Source organism: Stegostoma tigrinum, chromosome 27 (assembly GCF_030684315.1).
Source record: "Stegostoma tigrinum isolate sSteTig4 chromosome 27, sSteTig4.hap1, whole genome shotgun sequence".
In the NCBI taxonomy this organism is placed as follows: Eukaryota; Metazoa; Chordata; class Chondrichthyes; order Orectolobiformes; family Stegostomatidae; genus Stegostoma; species Stegostoma tigrinum.
The window spans coordinates 49,893,257-49,919,050 of NC_081380.1; the positions used below are offsets into that span (position 1 = coordinate 49,893,257).

Below are 25,794 nucleotides of genomic sequence, written 5' to 3' on the forward strand. Positions count from 1 at the left end.
TAACGATTTGGGTCTGGCTCTGAGGAAGCGTCACCGGACCTGAAATGTTAACTCTGATATTTTTCTTCACAGATGCTGCCAGACCTACTGAGCTTTTCCAGCAACTTCTGTTTCATGAAATACAGGGATTTGGACTGGCTTTTAGCTTGGAAAGGCATCATATATTGGAGCAGTCCTGGTGAGCTGAGGGGCCTGTTCCTGTGCTGTTCTGTTCTTTGTTCATTTACCCAGTTCTACATAGGAATGCTAGCACTGAATTCCTTTCAAATCCCCTGCGTCAGGAGCTCAGAAGAAAAGTTCAAATGTTTCTTCCTCTTTTGTAGAATCAGTGTGATGAATCCTTCATAAGTTGCATTCATTTTGTACTGTGAGCAAGCATAATGTGAAAATGGTAACATGTAATGACCAGAGAGTTCTAAGAGTTTGCCACATATTTAATTGTTCCAACGGTTGCAATCAATTTTGCTGTGCAATAGCCATGAGATTTGTGGAACAGTTTCAATATATCACTCAAAATACTTCACTAAAAAGCAAGGAGCTTTCAGAGAGAGAGAAGTAGAACCAACAACAACAGCAACAAAAACAGAAGTTGCTGGAAATGCACACAACGTCCTAGCTCCCGACCCCACTCACCTTGTTATCAGATAAACCTGACACTACACGCTACCTATTGTTAGTCACTAACAGTTCCCATTAACACTATGCACCATCCTAGCCAAATCGTGATCAACTCCTTTGCCTATCCAACTGTTCTCCTCTCACTTGGGACTCCGTCCTATCATTTACTCACTACCCCATCTCCCTCCCTATTTTCTGCACATAAACTGACGTTTTCCCAGCTACCACCAGTTCTGAGGAAGGGTTACGAGACTCGAAATATTAACTCTGATTTTTTTCTTCACAGATTCTACCAGACCTGCTAAGCTTTTCCAACAACTTCTGTTTTTTGTTCCTGAAGTAAAATCATGTTAGGTAGTGATAACAAGGTGTGGAGCTGGATGAACACAGCAGGCCAAGCAGCATCTTAGATTCTCCAGCATCTGCAGTTCCTATTATCTCTGATACAATGTTAGGCAGTGTTATTTTTAGATGTACTGCTGGGAAGGCATGTTGCATGTCAGGCATTAAGTGGGAAATCAACAGCAATTGGATATCACTGTGCTTTCAGAACTTAGACTGAAGTCCTAGGAATTATTGTGCAGGTAAATATTTGGGTCAGGGCTCAAAAAAAATCCGAAGAAATGTGGGGGCTTGGAAGAAGCCATGTGCCACTTAAAGTTCACAAGAGCCGAACTTGGTGGTTGAAAAGACTTAAATTAGAGCTGAAGGAAAAACCCAAGCAAGTTGTCCATGACATGCTGGAGTTGAAACTGTGTAAGTGCTGGTGAGCAGCTTTCAGAGTCTGTTGGGGGGTGGGGGAGGGGGAAGGATTTAAAATGGTTAGTTATTGACAATCTGTAGTGGAATGATTCTTGAGGGGGAATTTCAATGTCAGATTAGAAAAAGTGAAGAATTGCAATCCCTCATGAAGTTTAACTGAGATTTGATAACACAATACATCATAAATATCTGGGAGAATTTCTCAGAAATATGCGGCCTCTATGATTATCATAAATGTTATTTGATGGGGGTTGTTGAGTGTTTAACAATTGTGCGCTAATCATATTTACAAAACGTTGATTCTAGGTACTAGAATACAATATCTGCATGCATTGTAGGCAGTTTTATTATTACTCTAATGTTCCTTAATAAAGTTTAGTATTGGTTGTTCAAAAATCCATGGCTTTATTTTCCTTAGTAAGACCCCTTCATCTTATACTACATCGACTTTAAGAAAAAAAGAGCTGTTAGTCTGTAGCTAGATTGTAACATAAATCTTTAAGTCTGATCCAGGATTATAACTGGAATGATACAGCACAAAGAGGGGCCATTCAGCCCACTGTGCCTGTGCTGGTGATATGTAAGATGAATACAGTGAACCCTAGACTCTCCACTCTGCTCTTTCCCCATGGGCCTGCAATTTTAGTTTTTCAGTACTGTTCAACTTCCTTTTGACTGTTACTACTGAATCTGCTTCCACTGCCAATTCAGATAGCACATTGTGGATCTCAACTCTCTGCACTAATGACTGTCGCTTCAAATCACTTCTAGTTCTTTTGCCAAGAACCTTTCAGGGGCTGGTTGCTATACATTTCCATTCAATTTGGGGTTAGTAAAATGAACAAATCCTTGCCATCTCTCCATTATATCAGGTATCAGAGTAATAGACATTGGAAATTTTCTTTCTTTCTTGGAGTGAGTCTATCTCATGTACTCTGAGATATTACCTTGGATGTTTGTTATTTATAGAGATAGTTTATCTCTAGTGACCTATCCCTTAACCTGATTTGCAGTTCACTTTAGCTAGGTCTGCTTTCATGACTTCATAACTGCATATATTTAATTTTAGCCTTCCACAGACTCCCCTCTTCACCACACTGAATATAAAATTCTGTAATGTCTGAAGTGTTGCTCATATCAGACTAATAACACAGCATTGAACAGAATGGATCTTACATGATAACAAAGTGTGGAGCTGGATGAACACAGCAGGCCAAGCAGCATCTCAGGAGCACAAAAGCTGACGTTTCGGGCCTAGACAGCTTTTGTGCTCCTGAGATGCTGCTTGGCCTGCTGTGTTCATCCAGCTCCACACTTTGGTATTTTGGATTCTCCAGCATCTGCAGTTCCCATTATCTCTGGATCTTACATGAAGTGAGTTTGAGCAGTCCAAGGTAGAAACTTCTGGTGGACTTAAAATTGAGATATACCCCAGGTCAATGTGAGAGAAGATAAGAAATAATCCAGTAAAAGAATGAGGAAGAATAAGTAAGAAAATAAAAGGAGTATAAAATTGTCTGGATGCAGTGTTCACATGTGAATTTCTAAAGCTGTAAAATTAGTAGGAGATCTGGAATAGAAGGACTGATGTAAACTTGTTAGAAGTTTTCAGTGCTACTCCTCTACTCTTTACTCGTAATTTTCTGCATTCTTCTCCGAAACAGTTACCCACTTCCCTTACAGGAATACTTCTGGGTTTTGCTTCTATTCCTGTTTCAATTTCCAGTGGAAGTTTCAGTTAGCAACTCTCTTAACCTCTTCCTTTATTCTTGAGAGATGGCATAATCCACACTCTAATTGTGACTCAGTTGAATGGAAATGCATTTTTGCTATGTTTACCCCATGTATCTCCCTTTGATTGTTGGGAACCTATTTTTCAATTGTTGCTCCATTTTCTAAATTTAGTGAAAAAAAACTAGCAGCTTGTTGTAGTTAAAGAGCGAGTGCTGAATTAGGCCCAGTAGACAAATAGTTTCCTGATCTGCTACCACTTTAAACTTCTGCTTTGATATTTGAGATTTTGTTAAATGTTTGATTAATACTATGAAAACAAATATGAAAATAAGTGTTCTGATTTCGTTACAGTGAAATTCAGTGCTGGGAATGACAGCAGCAACAGCAACAACAAGTTGGAAAGACGTGAAGATTTCACAGGTAAATAAATTTGTAATGAGGAGTGAAAAGTGGGATAACCGTTTTCTTCTGTTCAGCTTCCCCTCTGACTATTTAACCAGGTGGCCAGTGATTTTGGCAGCCTGTATCAGCCCATGTATTTTCATCAAACATTACCACATCTAAATCTGGAGCAAGGACCAAATCAAAAGTTTTGAACATAAATGCAGACATATGAATTAGAAAAAAAAAGCAGGCCACGTAGCCCCTCAAGCCTGTTATGGTGTTCAATAAGATCATGGCTAATCTGACTGCTTCACATTCCTGCCTATCCCGAGTCACTTTTTAAGCTTTGCTTATCAAGGATCTGTTTACTTCTACCTCAAAAAAGTATTCAAACATTCCACTTCATCTGCCATTTCTGCCTTCAATGGGAAACTCCTTAATTTTAAACAGTGACTTTCCGTTACATTCCCCCAAAAGTTTAAACATCCTTTCCACATCCACCCCATGGATTTTATTTCAGGATTTTAGATGTTTCAATCGAGTCACACCTCACTCTTCTAAACTCGAGCAGATACAAACCTGGCATGCCCAATCTTTTCTCAGAAGGCAACCTGCCCATTTGGTATTAACCTAGTAAGCTTAGTCCTGTATTCTAATTTCTTCTTTCTTTATAATCTTTTAGTCTTTCTTTTACTTTCTAAAAAAAATTGTTCCAGACTTCTGGACTGCTGCCCACCTTTACACTTACGTGCTTTCTCTTTAAGTTTTCTAATTAACCATGAATGATGTGTTCTCACCTGGAAATTATCTTTCTCGCTGGAATTAATCTGTTTTGTGTAGACTGAAATGTTGCCTTAAATATCTGCTGTTTATAGTCACAGGTCACCTCTAGTGACCTATCCCTCAACATTGTTTGCCATGCATTCACACACATGTGCATTCAATAAAGATAGAAAAGTGAGAGGAAACAAAAGAAATTAAAAATTTAAAATGACTTAAAATCAAAGGTATAATTAGCTAATGAGAATTAAGAATTCTATTCTAAGTCAGGATCCAGTTGAGATTCTTTCAGTTGTCTAATTTACTTGGTTTAATTCACAGGCAGATCATAGGTGTATTTTCAGTAATCGGACTTTTGGAGATACATTAAGATCGGACGCAGTCTTATAGCTGGACCTGCTTGTTCTTCAGATGCTTGAAACAGATTGATAATACAGCTTTGCTTTTTGTTCAAACAAACCAGTAATTTCAATCATGTGACTGGGTGTCGATGTGAGATGCTCATCCAACAAAGATGGTTTTGATGCTTTCTTCTCAGAAACCATTGTGTTTTGCAACATATAGTAAAGTGGTTAACTGTTAATTGCTCTCGAGACAATAAATACTGGTCCAGCCAATGATGTCCACATCCCATCAGCAAAAGTGAAAACTGGAGACACTGGCAGCATCACGGATTTTGACTGTCTCCTTTTGAGGTAGACATCTGGTCGCCAGGCCTCTATGTTGGCTCAAGTAAAATGTTCAAATCACATTAGGGATATCGCAAAAAGTGTTACGTCATTGGTGAGAATGTGATGTTCACAGTAAAGTGAGATCAAGCGTGATCTTATGGACTGGCACAGCAGGCTCAAGGGCTCAATTCCTGATCTTGTTTATAATTCATATGTTTATATTCCAGGAGTTGATGAGTTTGCTTTTGTCCTGGCAATTGTTGGACATTTGAATGTAGTCGACTGCTCATTCTGTATTCAATAACAGCCATTTTAAAATCAGCAGGCATTCATTTTAGAAAATACAAGACAAGAACATTTTTATACTGCATATTGTTTGAGGGCTTGAGAAATCAGGATGACGTTTTTCAGATAATGCCTGTGGGAATTCAAGGAAGATAATATGACATTTTAAAGTCAGTTTAAGGCCTCTCTTTTTCTCTATCTGGACATAATATTATGTAAAGCAAGGTCAGACACCTGTCACTTGTTTTCATCCAAGTACCCAATCGCCTACCTTTGACCTTAACTTCAGATCCCAGACGGCACACTGTGTTACTGATTGACTTACCTCTGCTCACTAAACTATCTGCCTATTCCTACATTATAACAATGACATTTCAAAAGTGTTTCATTGATTATAAATTAACAGGCGTCCTGAGGACACAAATAGCTTTATAAAATTATACTCAGCCATAATGTGGAATGGGGGAACAGACTTGAAGGTCGACATGGTCTGCTCATCGTCCTGCATTCCCAAATGCAGACCCTGTCTTTTTATCTGACGACGGAATCACTAATAATCTAGGCTTAGCTGTTGTCTAATTTTGTTGGAAAGCATCCCAAAATGCTTCATAGAAGTTGCCAACATGGCTCAATTGCCAGTGATCCAGCTGCGGAATCAGAAGGCTGTGGATTGAAGCAACCCCCTAGAGACCTGAGCATCAAACTTGTCTGACATTGTTAAGCAATATTGCAGGAGTCTTGGTTTGCCTGAGGTGTCATTTGTTAAATGAGATGTGAAACCACGGCCCTATTTGCACTGACAGGTGGATGTAAAAATTCCCACAGGCATTATCTGGAAAACGTCATCCTGATTTCTTGAGCCCTCAAACAATATGCAGTATAAAAATGTTCTTGTGTTTGTTGTTTGTGACATCTTGCTTTGCGCACATGTTCTATTGCATTTCTCACATTCCTGAAGTCAGTCTGCATGAGTAAAGTTGGAACACCCCGTGACTCAGCTGACAGTGCTGTTATTGATCCAAGCTGATATTCACAGCAAGCATGTCAATTTGAACTGAAGGCTCTGATCGTTGTATTTATTTAATGATATTTTAGGAAATGTCAAACTAATTACTACCAACAGAAGGAACAACAACCACACCACTACCATGCACCAGGGAAGACAATGAATTCTCAGGTAATTTGACCACTGCATGACCCATATTGTCAGCAGGTCAAAAGCAATTCCAGACTTTCTGGACCAATTACCGTTGTATTAAGAAATGTGAAAACAGACAGCAATTTTTTTTTACAACAGGCACATTGAATAGCAGGGCAAGTAAAGTGATTCTCCAGAGAGATTGGGGAGCTAGTAGAAAATGATAAGGAAATAATGGATGAGATGAAGAAATATTTTCTGTTTTCATTATGGAGGATTCAAAAAGCATCCCAGTAATAGCTCAGACATAGCAAGAACATTTTCTGAAGATGGATACTGACCTGAAATGTCAGCTTACCTCCTCTGATGCTGCCTGGCCTGCTGTGTTCCTCCAGCTCCGCACTGTGTCGTCCCAGTAATCATTGTAAGCCAGGAAGTGGAAAAGAGGAACTTGGCGAAACCCCAATCACCAACGAAGTGGTATGTGGGCATTGAACAAAGAACAATGAAGAACACAGAAAATTACAGCACAGGAACAGGCTGTTCGGCCCCCCAAGCCTGCGCCAATCGAGATCCTCTGTCTAAACCTGTCACCTATTTTCCAAGGGTTTGTATCCCTTTGCTGCCTGCCCAAATACATCTTAAAAGACACTATCGCGTCAAAATCGTCTTCCACCTCTGCTGGCAATGCATTCCAGGCACCGACCACCCTCTGCCTAAAGAACTTAACAGGCGTATCTCCTAGAAACTTTCCTCCTCTCACTTTGAACTCATGACCCCTAGTAATTGAGTCCCCCACTCTGGGAAAAAGCTTCTTGCTATCCACCCTGTCTATACACCTCATGATTTTGTACACCTCAAACAGGTTCCCCCCTCCTCACTCTCCGGCTTTCGAATGAAAATAATCCTAATCTACTCAACCTCTCTTCATAGCTAGTGTCCTCCATACCAGGCAACATTCTGGTGAACCTCCTCTGCACCCTCTCCAAAGCGTCCACATCCTTTTGGTAATGTGGCGACCAGAATTGTACACAGTACTCCAAATGTGACCGAACCAAAGTCTTATACAACTGTAACATGACCTGCCAACTCTTGTACTGAGTACCCTGTCCGATGAAGGAAAGCATGCCTTTTGCCTAGGGCAGGATTGACTGCCATGAGGGGTCATAGTTTTAAGGTGTTAGGAGGAAGGTATAGAGGAGACGTCAGAGGGAGGTTCTTCACCCAGAGAGTTGTGAGCGCATGGAATAGTTTGCCACTGGTAGTCGTGGAAGCAGAGTCATTAGTGACATTTAAGTGACTGCTGGACATGCACATGGACAGCAGTGAATTGAGGGGAATGTAGGTTCGGTTATTTTATTTTTGGATTAGGATTATTCCATGGCACAACATCGTGGGCCAAAAGGCCTGTACTGTGCTGTACTTTTCTATGTTCTATGTTCTATGCCTTCTTGACCACCCTATTGACATACGTTGCCACCTTCAGGGAACAATGGACCTGAACCCCCAGATCTCTCTGTACATCAATTTTCCCTAGGACTTTTCCATGTGTTGTATAGTTTGCTCTTGAATTAGATCTTCCAAAATGCATCACTTCGCATTTGCCCGGATTGAACTTCATCTGCCATTTATCTGCCCAACTGTCCAATCTATCTATATTCTGCTGTAATCTCTGACAGTCCCCTTCACTATCAGCCACTCCACTAATCTTCGTGTCATCTGCAAACTTGCTGATCAGGCCACCTACACCTTCCTCCAAATCATTTACATATATCACAAACAACAGTGGTCCCAGCACAGATCCCTGTGGAACACCACTGGTCACAGGTCTCCAATTTGAGAAACGCCCATCCACTACAACTCTCTGTCTCCTGTTGCCTAGCCAGTTTTTTTATCCATCTAGCTAGCACACCCTGGACCCCATGTGACTTCATTTTCTCCATCAGCCTGCCTTGGGGAACCTTATCAAACAACTCACTGAAGTCCATGTATATGACATCTGCAGCCTTTCCCTCAATCAACTTGATCACGTCTTCAAAGAATTCTTTTCAGTTGGTAAGACATGACCTTCCCTGCACAAAACCATATTGCCTATCACTGATAAGCCCATTTTCTTCCAAATGGGAATAGATCCTATCCCTCAGTATCTTCTCCAGCAGCTTCCCTACCACTGACGTCAGGCTCTTCGGTCAATAATTACCTGGATTATCCCTGCTACCCTTCTTAAACAAAGGGACAACATTAGCAATTCTCCAGTCCTCTGGGACCTTACCCATGTTTAAGGATGCTGCAAAGATATCTGTTAAGGCCCCGGCTATATCCTCGCTCGCCTCCCTCAGAAACCTGGGATAGATCCCATCCGGACCTGGGGACTTGTCCACCCTAATGCGTTTTAGGATACCCAACACTTCCTCTCTCCTTATGCTGACTTGACCTAGAGTAATCAAACATCTATCCCTAACCTCAACATCCATCATGTCCTTTTCCTTGGTGAATACCGATGCAAAGTACTCGGTAAGAATGTCACCCATTTTCTGACTCAACACATAACTTCCCTTCTTTGTCCTTAAGTGGGCCAATCCTTTCTCTAGTCACCCTCTTGCTCTTTATATATGAATAAAAGGCTTTGGGATTTTCCTTAACCATGTTTACTAAAGGTATCTCATGTCCCCTTTTAGCCCTCTTACTTCCTCATTTCAGATTCACCCTATGTTCCCGATATTCTTCCAAAGCTTCGTATGTCTTCAGTCGCCTAGTCCTTATGTATGCTTCATTTTTCCTCTTAGCTAGAATCACAATTTCACCTGTCATCCATTCTTCCCTAATCTTGCCATTTCTATCCGTCATTTTCACAGGAACATGTCTCCTCTACACGCTAATCAACCTCTCTTTAAAAGCCTCTCACATATCAAATGTGGATTTACCTTCAAATAGTTTCTCCCAATCTACATTCCTCAGATCCTGCTGAATTTTGGTATAGTTAGCCTTCCCCCAGTTTAGAACTCTCCCTTGAGGACCACTCCCATCCTTGTCCATGAGTATTGTAAACTTACGGAACTATGATGACTATTCCCAAAGTAGTCCCCTACTGTAATTTCAACCACCTGGCCAGGCTCATTCACCAACACCAGGTCCACTATGGTCCCTTCCCGACTTGGACTACATACATACTGCTATAGAAAACCCTCCTGGACACACCTTACAAATTCTGCTCCATCCTGACCTCTAACACTAAGTGAATCCCAATCAATGTTGGGAAAATTAAAATCTCCCATCACCACCACCCTGTTTCTCCAACACCTTTCCATATTTGTGCCTGTATCTCACGCTCGCTGTTGGGAGGCCTGTAGTACAGCCCCAGCATTGTTACTGCATCCTTCCTATTTCTGAGTTCTACCCATATTGCCTCACTGCTTAAGTCCTCCATGGGGCCCTCCTTCAGTACAGCTGTGATATCCTCTTTGACCAGTATTGCAACTCCTCCACCCCTTTTCCCTCCCTCTCTATCCCGCCTGAAGCATCGATATCCTGGGACAACTAGTTGCTAATCATGCCCTTCCCTCAGCCAAGTCTCAGTAATAGCAATAACATCATACTCCCAGGTACCAATCCAAGCCCTAAGTTCATCTGCCTTGTCTACTACACTTTTCTCATTAAAACAAATGCACCTCAGACCACCTGTCCCTTTGTGTTCATAATCTGCTCTCTGCCTCCTCTTTCCTTTAGTCACGCTGACTTCGTTATCTGGTTCCCTACAGTTTTTAGTTACTACCTCCTTTCTGTCCAATAACCTGTCCAATATTTGCTGCTGCCCAAATAAATGAAGTCCGCTCCCGCTTGACGTAAGCTTTTTAAAGTGGGAAAACTTACCTTCCCGGCAGCCTCCTCATCCTCTCTCTCTCTTGCTTCTCATGAAAAAAAATTGCTCGCTAGGCCAGCATTTATTGCCCATCCAGAATTACCCAGAGGGCAGTTAAGAGTCACGTACATTGCTATGGGTCTGGATTCACATGTACGCCAGACCAGTTTCCTTTCTTAAAGGGTATTAATATACCAGATGGGTTTTTCCAAAAATCGGCAATGGCTTCATGGTTAATGTTAGATTCTTAATTTCAGATTTTTATTGAATTCAAATTCCACCAGCAGGTTCCTCCTGTTGTCAGATTCCCAAAATATTACCTGGGTTTCTGGGGTAGTAGTGAAGCGCTAACACCACAAGGCCAGCACCTCCCCAGAGAGTATCTTGGAAGAGTAACTTGTACTGTAATTATAGTCATGTAGTCATACAGCATGGAAGCAGATCTTTCAGTCCAGCCAGCCCATGTGAACAATTATTCCCGACTAAACCAGTACCACCTGCCTGTGCCTGCCCTGTATCCCTCCACACATTTCTTATGCAAGTATTTATCTAAATGTCTTTTACTTGTTGTGTTTGTACCTACACCCACCACTTCCTCTGGAAATTCATTCCACATGCAAACCTCTGTGTTTAAACAATTTGCCCCTCGTATTTTTTAAAAATCTTCCTTCCCTCACCTTATAAATATGGCCCCTCATCTTATTACCCCCACCCTAGAGAAAAGATACCTGCCATTCATCTTATCCATACCTCTCATTACTTTATAAACCTCAATAAGGTCGCCTCTCAACCTCCTATACTCCAGTAAAGAAAGTTCCACCTATTCGGCCTCTCCTTATAACTCAAACCCACCAGTCCCAGCAAGATCCTGGTAAATCACTTCTGAACCTTCTCCAGCTTCATAATATCCTTCCTATAACAGGAAGGCAAGCATGCGATATGCCTTCCTAACTACCCTTCTTTTTTGTGATTCAAACGTCAAAGAATTATACGTACTTGAATCCCTAGGTCTCTGTTCTTACAACTACCCAAGGCTCTAATTTTGTAGGCCTGGTCTTCATTTGTTTTACCAAAAAGCAATACATATATTTATCCAAATTAGACTTCATCTGTTACTCTTTTGTGCATTGACCCAACGATCAAGCTTGCTTTGTAATCTTAGATAACCTACTTCACTCTCTACTAAACCGCGAACCTAGGTGTCATCCGCAAACTTACTAGCCATGCTTTCTAAGACAACAAAATGTGAGGCTGGATGAACACAGCAGGCCAAGCAGCATCTCAGGAGCACAAAAGCTGACGTTTCGGGCCTAGACCCTTCATCAGACCCTCTGATGAAGGGTCTAGGCCCGAAACGTCAGCTTTTGTGCTCCTGAGATGCTGCTTGGCCTGCTGTGTTCATCCAGCCTCACATTTTGTTGTCTTGGATTCTCCAGCATCTGCAGTTCCCATTATCTCTGATACTATTTTAGCCATGCTTTCTATATTTTTATCTAAATCATTTGTGCAAATCACAAACAAAAGTGGTCCCAGCACCGATCCCTGTGGGAATACCATTTGGTCACAGGCATCTAGTCTGAATAAAGAGCTGCCTGTTGATGCACTGTCCTTGGATTTACAGAAGAATATGGCAAAGTGCCACATTAAAGGCTATTGGGCAAAATAGGAGCTCACGGTATAAAGAGTAACATTCAAGCCTGTATAGAAGATTGGCTAAGGGTCAGACTGGCCAGTTCAGAGGAAGTGTCACCGGACCTGAAACGTTAACTCTGTTTTCCCCTCTGCAGATGCTGCCAGACCTCTTGAGCTTTTCCAGCAACTTCGTTTTTGTTGTAGAGATTGGCTAGCTGGCAAAAAACAGAGTATGCATAAACATGTCTCTTTATGATTTTCAGGATGTGACACATGTATCCGTGTGGGGACTTCAACATTTTACAATTTACATCAATGATTAAGTGAAAGGAATTAATGCATTTCACTTAGTTTGCAGATGAAATTGTTCTCTAGTTTTCTGGGACTTGTGGCTAAAGAGGATACAAAGATCTCTGTTAAGGCTCCAGCAATCTCTTCCTTTGCCTCCTTCAGCATCCTGAGATGGATCCCATCTGTCCCTGGGGACTTATCAACCTTAGTAATTTTCAAGACACCTAACACTTCACACTTGTTAAGATCTTTATGCTCCAGAATATTAACATACCCCTCCCTAATCTTACCATCATCCTGCATCTTCCTCTTTAGTGAGTACTGATGCAAAGTAATTATTAAGGAACTGGATCAACCCTTTCCAGAACTGCCTTCTTGCTTCTCATACACGTATAAAAGACCTTGGGATTCTCCTAAACCTACTTGCCAAAGAGATTTCATGACTCCTTATCACACTCCTAATTCCTTATTTAAGTTCTTTCCTGCTTATTTTATGTTCTACAAGGGCCTTGCCTGATTTCAGTTTCTTAAACCATATGTATGCTTCCTATTTTTTGACTGAACTTTCAATATTTCTTGTCCATCTAAGGCTCCTGAATCTTGCCATCCTTATCTTTCATCTTTACAGGAACATGCTGACCTGTAAAAGTCTGCCACATGTTACTTGTGGATTCCCCCTCAAACAGCCACACCCAAGGTAATTTCTCCAATTTCTGCCTAATATAGTTGTTTTTAGCCTTCACCAAATTTAACACATTCACCCAACGATCAGGCTTATCCTTATCCATAACTTTTTAAAAACTTACAGAATTATGATCACTGTTCCCTATATGGTCCCTAATGAAACTTTGATTAGCTGGTCAGGTTTATTTTCCAATAAAAAGTTCTGGCTTCTTCCGTAGTTGAGCTTTCTACATATTGTTTCAAGAAATCCTCCTGGATCCCCCTAACAAATTTTAACTCATCTAAACCCTGGCAGTAAAGGAATCCCAGTCAATATTGGAGAAGTTAAAATCACCCACTACAACAACCCTATTGTTTTTACATCTTTCCATGATGTGCTTATCTATCTGTTATTTTACCTCCCACTGGCTATTGGGGTTCTATAGTATAACCCCATCATATTTCTATCCTTGAGTTCCAACCACAGGGCTTCACTGGATGAGACTTACAAGATGTCCTCTCTTAATGAAGTTGTGATATTTTCTTAATCAGTAATACAACTCTTCTACTCCTTTTACATCCACCTCTATCATGCCTGAGCTATCTAAACTAGGAACTTCTAACTGCCAGTCCTGCACTTCTCTTAGCCAATGGCTACAATATCATAGTTCCATGTACTAATATTGGCTCCAGGCTCATCCTCCTTACCTATTATCCTTCTTGCATTAAAATACTTTAACCTTAGAGTACCAATCCACCATGTTCATTAACTGGCCCTGCTTGTTTTTCCTATTAGACTTAAACCTTATTCCCAGCACATTAGGTTGGGGCTTTAGTTTACTGGGCTAGAGTCACTGCCACTCTTTCACCATCTCTCTCTTTCCTAGTAATCTGTAAACCTTCTGCTTTCAAAACGCTAACACAGTTCCCTTGAGGGACATAATTATATCTGCATCCACCACACTGAGTCCCTGCATCCCAAATCCTAACATCTCACATAAAACATTCATCATGTACCACACACTGCAGCACAGAGGAACTACGAAGAGCGGAAGAAAATCACCTATACAGCATATTCAAAAAGAATGGGTACCCAATGAACACAGTCTGCCGATTCCTCAGCAACAAACCCAAACAAACAGACAAAACGGGCCCAGAAACCATAACCACTCTCCGCTACATCAAAGACATTTCCGAAATGACCGCCAGACTACTCGGACCTCTTGGCATCAGGGTAGCCCACAATCCCACCAACACACTAAAACAGTAGCTAATGAACTTAAAAGACCCTAGACAGACAACAAGCGAAATGAACGTCATCTACAAAATACCTTGCAAGAACTGTGACAAACACTACATTTGACAAACAGGCAGAAAGCTAGCCACCAGGATACATGAACATTGACTAGCCACAAAACGACATGACCCACTATCTCTCGTATCCTTACATACAGATAAGGAAGGACATCACTTTGATTGGGACAACACATCCATCCTAGGACAAGCCAAACAGAGACACGCACGAGAATTCCTAGAAACATGGCATTCTAACCGGAATTCCAACAACAAACAGATTGATTTGGAGCCCATCTACCACCCTCTGAGAAAAAGAACAGGAAATGACATCACCACAGGAAATGACATCAGGCAACCCAAGGAAACCTAACCAGATAAATAGAAAGCGGGACACAACACCAGCGCTTCATCGGAGGCTCACTGATGATGTTACCTAGAATGGTGACGAAACGTCTGAAAACTAATCTTCCAGCTCAGCGAGCAAACTTACATCCAGATTCATCATATACGTTTGTTTTGCCAATCACTTACCTCAGTGTCCTCGGGTTCATGATTCCTTTTCCAATGGGAAAATGGGGAGAAGACTCCACACCAGGTTAAATCTGATCTTCCCAGACTTGGCTGGGGTTGGGTGAAACAGTATCAGGAACACTAATGCTGGACACAAGAATCTACTAAGCAGGGGAGACAGTTCTTTATCAAGAAATAATGTGTGGTGTAGAAGCCATGGAAATGGCCCTGCATGGTCATTTTACTGTTTTCAACATGTTTATCAAAAATGCCTTGCTATTGTACTCCATACCTCTGTTTATAAAGACCTGGTTCCTGTTGTTTTTTTCAACCTCACTTCCTCAAGCTGGCCTGCCACCTCCCACAACTTGTATACATGTATCCCTAGATCTCTCAGCTCCTGTAACCCTTTTCAATTGTTCCATTTCTCTCTTATTGCCACGCTGAAATAATTCCACAAAGGTTGGTATCCCATCACCAAGTCACCCTTCATTTACACATGGAGAGTCCTCAACACTCATCCAGCTCCCTCAGAGTGAGCAGCACCTCTGACATTCCAGTTTTTATCTGTTGGCCAGTGCTTCCTGATTGGGGCTGTAAATCTGGTCCAATCAGGGAACTCATATTCTATTGCAGTATAATTTGGACAAATCTGAGTTTATTCACATCAGAAGCAAAAACAAGGCGGCAGATTACTCCCTGAATGGTTATAATTAGGAGAGGGGTGTGTACAGCGGGACCTGGGTGTCCTTGTAAACCAATTGATGAAGGTAACGTGTAGGTGCAGCAGGCAGTAGGGAAGGCAAATGGTATGTTGGCCTTCATTGCAAGAGCTTTTGAGTACAGGAGCAGGGATGTGTTGCTGCAGTTATACAGGGCCTTGGTGAGACCACACCTGCAATATTGTGTCTCCTTTTCTGAGGAAGGATGCTCTTGCTCTCAAGGGAGTGCAGTGAAGGTTTACCAGGCTGATTCTGGAAATGGCGGGTCTGACATATGAGGAGAGATTGACTAGGTTAGGATTGTTTTCGCTGGAGTTCAGATGAATAACGGGGAATCTCATAGAGATTTATAAAATTCTAACAGGACTAGACAGGGTAGATGCAGGGAGGATGTTTCTGATGGAGGGTGAGTCCAGAAGCAGGGGACGCAGTCTAAGGATTTGGGGTAGACCATTTAGGGCAGGGATGAGGAGATATTTCTTCACCCAGACTGTGGTGAGCCTGTGGAATTCATTACCACAGGAAGTAGTTGATGTCAAAACATTGAATGTATTCAAGATGTGACTAGATATAACACTTGGGGCGAATGGGATCAAAGGTTATGGGGAGAAAGCAGGATCAGGCTACTCAGTTGGACGATCAGCCTTGATCATGAAGAATAGCCTCCTCCTGCTCCTATCTTCTATGTTTCTATGTTTCTATGAGGTCCACCTGGCTGACCTTGTTCTAATCGCTATATCTGTCCTGCTTTAAATATGAGGACACAGGCTGGTTCTTTTTTCCATAGCTCCACCTGGGATGTTTAAGCACCAGGTCAAGTTCCTCCAACTCTGCCTCTGTTAGGGGTGCTATGTGACACACAGTAGCCCGACTCTTGTACCTGGAACATTGGGGCAGAAACTCATTTGCCTTTTAAGGAAACAAGGAGTGGGGACAGCGACATCCACCATGTCCGATTCAGCTTCTGAGGTTTCTTCAATGCTTAATAGAGAGGGAGAACCCCTGGGTTTCTGGAGCAGTTGGAAGGGCAGTCGAGGAGCCAGGCACTTTTTGCTCCCAAACCATTTGTGAGTTTGCAGCTTTTATATGGGTCACATGCTTGTTCAGGACCATTTACATATCTGAACTTTATACATCCCCAGGTCTGACTTCATGTTGACCATGTAGGGCCATTTCCGTGGCTTCTACACCAGACTTCATCCCTTGATGAAGAACTGTCTCTCCTGCTTAGTGGATTCTTGTGTCAAGCATTGGTGTTCCTGACACTGTTTCACCCTGCTCAACCCTCTCCAAGTCTGGGAAGATCAGATTTAATCTGGTGTGGAGTATTCTCCTCATTAGTAACTCTGCTGGAGCTATCCCTGCAGTTGCATGAGGGTTGGTCTGATAACCAAACAGGACAGTTTGCATCTAGTGAAGTTATAGGCTGTTTTATTTTAACAACACAAAAAAAACCCGAAAGACCCACGAATGCTGTAAATCAGGAACAAAAACAGAAGTTGCTGGAAAAGCTCAGCAGGTCTGGCAGCACCTGTGAAGAAAAAATCAGAGTTAATGTTTCAGGTCTGGTGACCCTTCCTCAGAACTGTTTCTTTAGGTTTGCCTTCAAAGTTTGGTCTGCAGTTTCTGCCAGACCGTCAGATGATAGATGGTATTGTGCTGTGCTTATATGCCAAATGCCTTTCAACTTTAGGAAATACTCAAATTCCCTGCTGGTAAACGATAGCCTGTTATCTCTGACCAGCACTTCTGAGAGTCCATTTATTGCAAAAGACGTGTGCAGTTTTTCTCTTGCCATTCCAGTGTTTGATTAATGAATCTGATGCACATCTAGTCACAGTGATTGGGCATGTACAATAACTAAGAACATTAAGCCCATGGAAGGAACTCTATAGTTGGTGTATAACTGAGCCCAGGATCTATCTGGCCAGGGGGAGCTGCTGGTGGTAAGCTGTGTCTTTATTGGCACTCTGGGCAGTGGCCCACCAACACAGCTATGGCTACATCTAATCCTGGCCACTGGACATAATATCTCACCAGCATCTTCAGTTTGGAAACCCCTGGATGACCCTGGTGGAGCTCAGCCTGTATCTGGCAGTGACCTTTGCTCAGGACAATCACTTTTGCTCCCCATAATAATAACCATCCTCTCCTGTGATGGGGGCCCTCTGGGTCCAAAAAGATCTCAGTTCTGGCTGTGACATTTTTTTTAAGCTCCCCCGTTACCACCAACTGTTTCAGATTTGCCAGGACCAGATCCTTCTGTGTCCAAACTCTGATATTATCAGCTGTGACTGGAAGCATGTCGAGAAAATTAAAAACTATTATGGACTCTTTCGTTGTTGGCACCACTAGTATTGTATCTGTCAGCAGGATGCAGCTCATTGCATCCCCATTTAGTACCAGGCCTCCCAGACAGTGTTCCAACTTGTAATTACACACACTTAGTATTCGAGCCCAAAGCTGAATTCAGCCTGAAGCTGTGGGTGGCTCAGCCTTATCCTCTTTGTGGCACCTACCAGGGGTTTGTGGTCCATTATTATCATAAATGTACATCCATAAAGGCGTTGGTGAACTTCCTGGCTCTAAATAATATGATGACAAAACCTTCCTTCTCTATCTGAGCACATTTAAGTTCTGCATTAGCCAAAATCCTGGATGCGTACACTATTCTGCATTCTTCTCTAATGGGCCACCAACAAGCTAATACAACCCTGATACTGTATGGGGAGGCATTGCATATCAATTTCAGATCTTATTTGGATCATAATTCTCCATCATTTGCTGAAAAATTGCACAGGCTGACAGTAGCTCAGATGGAAGCTTCGTAAACTGGTACAAATCTTTATGGGTGTTAATTGTCGCATATTTCTGGGAAACCTCACCTGGCTGCAATGCAAGCAAGCATGGCTCATATCCAGCTTCGTGAAGGACAGCCCACCTATTAGCTTTGCATATGAATTATGCACAGGGACTAGATAATTATCCAAGAGCAAAAAGCAATTTGCCATTTGTTTAAAGACCCCAGATAGGTGAACAGACCTGTCAGGCTTCGCAATCAATACTTCACTTTCCATCTTCCAATTTCTGCTTTTACTTTTACTCATAAGGCAAATGGCACTGGGTGGGCCTTGCAGAATCATGGAATTGGGCATTCAGGCAGCCATTTTCTAACTGAAAAATGTTGAGCCAATCTAGCTGAATCTTTCTCAATCAATTTTGCTCCATCTAGCTTCGCCCAAGCCTTTTACTACAAATCATTGCAAACTGAACCAGCTGCTTCTCATAAGAGATCAGCACCGAAGTTGTATCCTTAATCTGTAAAGGTTCCCAGTATGGGTCCTTTACCCAACAAAGGTTTTGCATAATCTTAAGGGCTGGAGCGGGGAGCAAAGTTTGTCAAAGACTGGTTCTGTGATCAATGAAATGGCTGTGCTGGTATTGACCTCCATTAGAACTGGGTGACCATTTAACCAGACATTTATTTTGATTGGGTTCTGATTTGGATGTTGGTGAGCAATTTATCTGTTCCAAACCAGATGTAGGTGAACCTTTCAGGGCATGCACTGTCCTGGATACTGGCCTATGAGTTCTCTTCTTCCATTTAGTTCTAGTAGAATTCTTTTACTGATTTGAGTCTACATACCAACAACAACTATAATGACTTGCTGGCAGATTCTGAAAAAAATGATAACCTTTTAACTGAGGTTTGGCTTTGTTTTGAGGTTTTGCTGTGGGCTGACCTAGAGTCCCTCTGTTCAGGATATGTCCTGAGTGAGCCTATGCATTTGCCTTCACTCGAGTGGTGTACTCCAAGCTCAATCTGATTGGTGAGGTTATCTAGCTCCGTTGAAATACCCTGCAACTCAAATGTTTCAAAAGCCAAACCTCAGTTAAAAGGTTAACATTTTTTTCAGAATCTGCCAGCAAGTCATTATAGTTGTTGTTGGTATGTAGACTCAAATCAGTAAAAGAATTCTACTAGAACTAAATGGAAGAAGAGAACTCATAGGCCAGTATCCAGGACAGTGCATGCCCTGAAAGGTTCACCTACATCTGGTTTGGAACAGATAAATGTTTCACTTGCCACATCTTCAAATGATAAAGCCAGTTAATAGAATAGAATCCCTACAGTGTGGATTGTACGCAGCATAGTTGTAGTGCTTGTTTGAAGTCCAGTTTGGCTTTAGCTAATAGGTGCTCTTGCATGGTTAGCTCATAAATCCATCATACCAAGTGGTACCTCAGCATCTCATTAAGGGTTAAACCAATGTCAAATGCCTCTGCCAGTCATTTTAACCACAAAAATCCTGATACAGATTTCCCTGGTTTTTGAATTAATGAGAAAAACCAATGGTGTCTCAGAATTGGAGGAGGGTTGTCGTTGTTATGTTCCTTAACTAAATTTGTGAATTCTTGAAAGATTTTTGTATCTGATGCCTCAGGGAACTTTAGGGAATTAATAGCCCAGAAAGTTGCAGATCCACAAGCTTTCAGGAGAATTACTTTTTGCTTTTCATCTGCCCCAATGTTACTTGCCTGGAAAAAAAAAAGCACAATCTTGCCACATACTGTGCCCAGCCTTCAATGTCAGGATCGAATGAATCAAGCTTAACAATTAATGGCATGATACCAGAGATGCTTACTCCAACTTGAAGATGACTGTAGTGAGCAAATTTTTTCAGGAGTGCGCTTTTCTCTCGTCACCACTGAAATAATTCTATACAGACTGCTATACAGTCACCAAGTCACGCTTTGTTTACATGTGGGCAGTCCATGACACTGATCCAGCCCCTCAGAGCCAGCTCTCAGAGCGAGCAGGATGCCTGACTCTCCTATTTATATCAGTCAGCCAGGGATGTCTGATTGGACCAGATTAACAGCTCCAACTAGAGAACACATATTTTGTTAGGTCATTATAAATGCACTCATTATAATTTCTACACTCCCCTTGATACTTATAACAAAATGAATCGCTTCACATCTTCCTTACCTTCCATTTAATCTGATGTATTTGCATATACAACCTGGCTGTCTATGCTCTGTAGAAATCTATCATTATTGTTGAAATAATCCCGCAGAGGCTGGTATTGCATCATCTGGTCACCATTTATTTACACGCAAAAACCCCTTGATTTTAGTACCGCCTCCTCCTGAGTCATGCATCATTGTGCCAGTATCTCTGACACTCATCCTTTTTGTAAATCAGCCGGGGGTGCCTGATTAGGCCAGATTAAAGTCTCAATCAGGGAACTCAGCTTCTATGAGCGCCGGCTAGCTAAACTCATTACAATCAGTGGCTGAGTGGTTAGCACTGCAGCCTCACAGCGCCAGGGACCCGGGTTCAATTCCAACCTCGGGCGACTGTCTGTGTGGAGTTTGCACATTCTCCCCGTGTCTGCGTGGGTTTCCTCCGGGTGCTCCGGTTTCCTCCCACAGTCCAAAGATGTGCAGGTTAGGTGGATTGGCCATGCTAAATTGCCCATAGTGTTCAGGGGTGTGTAGGTTATAGGGGGATGCTTCAAGGGGCGGTGTGGACTTGTTGGGCCGAAGGGCCTGTTTCCACGCTGTAGGGAATCTAATCTAATCTAATCTAATCACCACAATTGTCTTAAGAGTTCACAAAATTTCTTTGTTTTGTGCCATCTGCAAATTGTGAAAATATTTCCTTGTAAATCCAGTCTCAGTCATTAATATTAATCAAGAAAAACAATAATCCCAATATTGATCCAAGACTAACCTACAGTCCAAAAATTATCTGTTCACCTCTACTCTGTGTTCTGTCACTCATTGAAATTTGTATCCATGCTGCCACTGTCCTTAGTACCACAGGCTTCAACATTGCTGGCAATGAAACTTAAGGCTTCCCTTAAATTTACCTGGACCATCTCTGAGACCTGTCTCTCCTTCCTGGACCTCTCTGTTTCCATCTCTGACAACCACCTGGAAACTGATATCCATTTCAAACTCACCGACTCCCACAGCTACCTAGAATACACCTCCTCCCACCTACCTTCCTGCAAAACTGCCATTCCCTATTCCCAGTCCTTTGCCTCCGCCGCATCTGCTCCCAGGATGAGGCATTCTACTCCCGAACATCTCAGATGTCCTTGTTTTTTAAGGACTGCAACATTCCCCCACCCCCTGTAAGTGAACGAGTATGCCCTCGACTGTGTTTCCTGCAATTCCTGCGACTCATCACTCACACCCGCTCCCCGCACTAACAACCAAAACAGAATCTCCCTCATCATCATGTACCACCCCGCCAACCTCCGGATCCATCGCATCATCCTCTGACACTTCTGCCATCTATAATCCAACCCCACCACCGAAGACATTTTTCCCTCCCCACCTTTATCTGCTTTCCAGACGGGCCACTCTCTCCATGACTCCCTTGTCCGCTCCACACTCCCCTCCGGCCTCACCACACCCGGCACTTTCCCCTGCAACCGCAGGAATTGCTATACCTGCCCCTACACCTCCCCCCTCACCCCCATCCCAGGCCCCAAGAAGACCTTGCACACCAAGGAGATGTTCACCTGCACATCTGTTAATGTGCTATACTGTATCCCCTGTTCCCGTTGTGACCTCCTCTACATTGGGGAATCCAAGCGGAGGCTTGGGGACCGCTTTGTAGCTCGGTTCGCAATAAACAACTGCACCTCCCAGTCGTGAACCATTTCAACTCATTTCTCAGATGACATGTCCATCCTGGGCCTCCTGCAGTGCCACAACGATGCTACCTGAAGGTTGCAGGAACAGCAACTCATATTCCGCCTGGGAACCCTACAGCCCAATGGTATCAATGTGGATTTCACAAGCTCCAAAATCTTCCCTACCACATCCCAAAGCTAGCCCAGCTCGTCCCCATCTCCCTAACCTGTCCTTCCTCCTACATATCCCCTCCTCTCACCTCAGGCCCCACCCCCATCTTCTACCTGCTAGCCTCATCCTACCCCCTTGACCTGTCCATCCTCCCTACGCTGACCTATCCCCTCCCTAACTCCCCACCCGTGCACAACTTTACTGACTCCATCCCTCGCCTTTGACCTGTCTGTCTCCTCTCCACCTATCTTCTCCTCTATCCATATTATCTCCACCTCCCCCGTCTCTCCTTATTTATTTCAGAACCCATTTCCCCTCCCCCATTTCTGATGAAGGGTCTAGGCCCGAAATGTCAGCCTTTCTGCTCCTCTGATGCTGCTTGTCCTACTGTGTTCATCTAGCTCCACACCTTGTTATCTTTGGTAGAATACAGTTTGCTGTTTTCAGTCAGGTTGCTGTTTCAGACTGTATTACACAGTTTGAACTTAGCTGCAACTTTTGCAATTTCTGTGTTGATTTCAGTATTAAGTGAAACCAATAAGAACAAAGCAATCTGTTCGATTGGCACCTCAAAGGTCATCTTCAACATTCACTCTCTCCACCACCCATGCACAGTGGCAGCACAATGCACCATTTAAAAGGTGTACTGAAGTAAATCACTAAGGCTCTTTTAATAGTGCATTCCAAAACTGTGATCTCTACCACCTAGAAGGACAAAAGCGGCAGATTTGAGGGGACACCACCACCTCCTGCATGACATGTAATTAATTTGGAACTTGGAAATATATCACTATTCCTTCAATGCTGTTTGGCCAATATCCTGGAAATCCCTGTATAACAGCATGGTCGGTCTACTTACCCGGCAAAGACTGCTGTGCTTCAAGAAGGCAACTCACTACCATCTTCTGGATACAGAATTGGCTGGCCAACAGAAGACAGCGAGTGGTAGTAGAAGGAAAATATTCTGCCTGGAAGTCAGTGGTGAGTGGGGTTCCACAGGGCTCTGTCCTTGGGCCTCTACTGTTTGTAATTTTTATTAATGACTTGGACGAGGGAATTGAAGGATGGGTCAGCAAGTTTGCAGACGACACAAAGGTCGGAGGTGTCGTTGACAGTGTAGAGGGCTGTTGTAGGCTGCAGCGGGACATTGACAGGATGCAGAGATGGGCTGAGAGGTGGCAGATGGAGTTCAACCTGGATAAATGCGAGGTGATGCATTTTGGAAGGTCGAATTTGAAAGCTGAGTACAGGATTAAGGATAGGATTCTTGGCAGCGTGGAGGAACAGAGGGATCTTGGTGTGCAGATACATAGATCCCTTAAAATGGCCACCCAAGTGGACAGGGTTGTTAAGAAAGCATATGGTGTTTTGGCTTTCATTAACAGGGGGATTGAGTTTAAGAGTCGTGAGATCTTGTTGCAGCTCTATAAAACTTTGGTTAGACCGCACTTGGAATACTGCGTCCAGTTCTGGGCGCCCTATTATAGGAAAGATGTGGATGCTTTGGAGAGGGTTCAGAGGAGGTTTACCAGGATGCTGCCTGGACTGGAGGGCTTATCTTATGAAGAGAGGTTGACTGAGCTCGGTCTCTTTTCATTGGAGAAAAGGAGGAGGAGAGGGGACCTAATTGAGGTATACAAGATAATGAGAGGCATAGATAGAGTCGATAGCCAGAGACTATTTCCCAGGGCAGAAATGGCTAGCACGAGGGGTCATAGTTTTAAGCTGGTTGGTGGAAAGTATAGAGGGGATGTCAGAGGCAGGTTCTTTACGCAGAGAGTTGTGAGAGCATGGAATGCGTTGCCAGCAGCAGTTGTGGAAGCAAGGTCATTGGGGTCATTTAAGAGACTGCTGGACATGCATATGGTCACAGAAATTTGAGGGTGCATCCATGAGGATCAATGGTCGGCACAACATTGTGGGCTGAAGGGCCTGTTCTGTGCTGTACTGTTCTATGTTCTATGTTCTATGTTCTCAAGAGTGATTAGGAATGGGAAATTAATGCTGGCTCAGCCAGTGATGCCCACATCTTGTGAGCAAATAATAACAAAAGACGGATGCTGATGACTGTGAAGCTTAAGTACGTGAAGATATCAAAAAGTCCAGCATGACATTTTCAGATAGATGGTGGTATAGCAACATAAGAAGATAACATAAGAACATGAGAAATAGGAGCAAGAGTAGGCCAGCTGACCCCTTGAGCCTGCTCCACCATTCAATGAGCTCATGGGTGACATTTTTGTGGACTCAACTCCACATATCCTCCACACCACCATAACCCTTAACTCTTTTACTGTTCAAAACTCTATCTTTGTCTTAAAAACATTCAATGAGGTAGCCTCAACTGTTTCACTGGGCAGGGAATTCTGTACATTTACAACCCTTGGGTGAAGAGATTCCTCCTCAGTATGCCATTTGTCTTAGAATCAGTGAATGCATAAAGAGGCCGTTCCTACATTGCATAAAGAGGCCATTCTGCCCATTGAGGCTGCACCAACACTCCAACGAGAATCCCACATAGACTGCCTAATAGCTTCTGCTTTATATGCCCACACCCACAAATACTTAGTCTTGAGTCTGAATGATTCAACCAAAGATTGGCAGTGGGAAGAACATATCCAAGAATGTTAACTTCCTCCAAACAGTGTGCTTAATTTAATAAGCCCCTGACACCCTGTAAATGACCCAGATATTTTAAAGTTTGGAGATTTCTCACTTCAGGAAATCTACTTCCCCACTTAAAGTATATTAGAAAACAAAGGGTTTGTTTCAGTTTTAACAGATAGACTTAACAAGGAGAGTTTACTAATATTGCAATTTTATTGATTAAAATTAACAAGCAATATATTTTAAATGGATATGCAAAATGCTATGCCAAAAATATGTGATGCCAAATCTAATAGAATAGAGCTTTGTGTTGTTTATAACTATTTAAGAATAACTAAGTGTATCTAAGGATATCAAAGAATATCTTGGTATGTGTAAGAATGGAATTTCCATCAACATTTAAGGTATTTTTTTACTTTAAAGACCTGTGTGAGTATAAACCCTTCTCCCAGTGATGAAAGTGTATCTTTTTAAAAAGTATTATTTGATGGCTTCTAATTGTTCTCAAATCATCAGAGAAAAGGTCTTATTTTTATATTGTTCTTGTTCCACTTGCTTTTCAAATGTGGATGTTAACCCTCTCTATAGGTTTCTCCCAATTTAACTTTTTTTGTTGAAGACTTGCTGATGAAATTGTGAGCTTTTATCTTGTTAATTTGTTTAGGACACTTTAGAACTGATATATGAAGATTTTTTTTTCAATCTGAATAGAATCCTTTGTTAAATGGTTTATGAGTAAAAAGATCCATCATTTCTCTGCGTTTTAGTTTGTGTTTGTTTTTGACACGAGTGTTGTTTGATTCTGGTGCCTGATGGTATTCATACACCGATTGAGCAGGCAGCATGCTGATTGTGCTCAACCAGTTATACATGTAAGCCTCAGAAATCTTAATTCACCATTAGATGTGATTCTGCGATTGGAAGTCATTTGTTAAATAATCCAGACTGTGCTAAGAATTGCACTGGAAACCAATTTAAGATCATCAATCAGGCTTGCAGTGTGATGCATTAGTGTGC

General features: G+C 42.4%; 1 protein-coding gene across 2 annotated transcripts in view; it reads left to right on the top strand.

Annotated features, from left to right (window-relative positions):
- The window catches only part of LOC125464461 (integrin alpha-E-like), a 245,847-nt gene that overhangs the window by 42,735 nt on the left and 177,318 nt on the right, over positions 1-25,794 (top strand). For both annotated transcript variants that reach the window (XM_059655494.1, XM_059655493.1), the window contains exon 6: positions 3,466-3,534. In XM_059655494.1, coding sequence (XP_059511477.1) covers positions 3,466-3,534 — 69 coding nt within the window. The remainder of the gene's footprint in view (positions 1-3,465; positions 3,535-25,794) is intronic.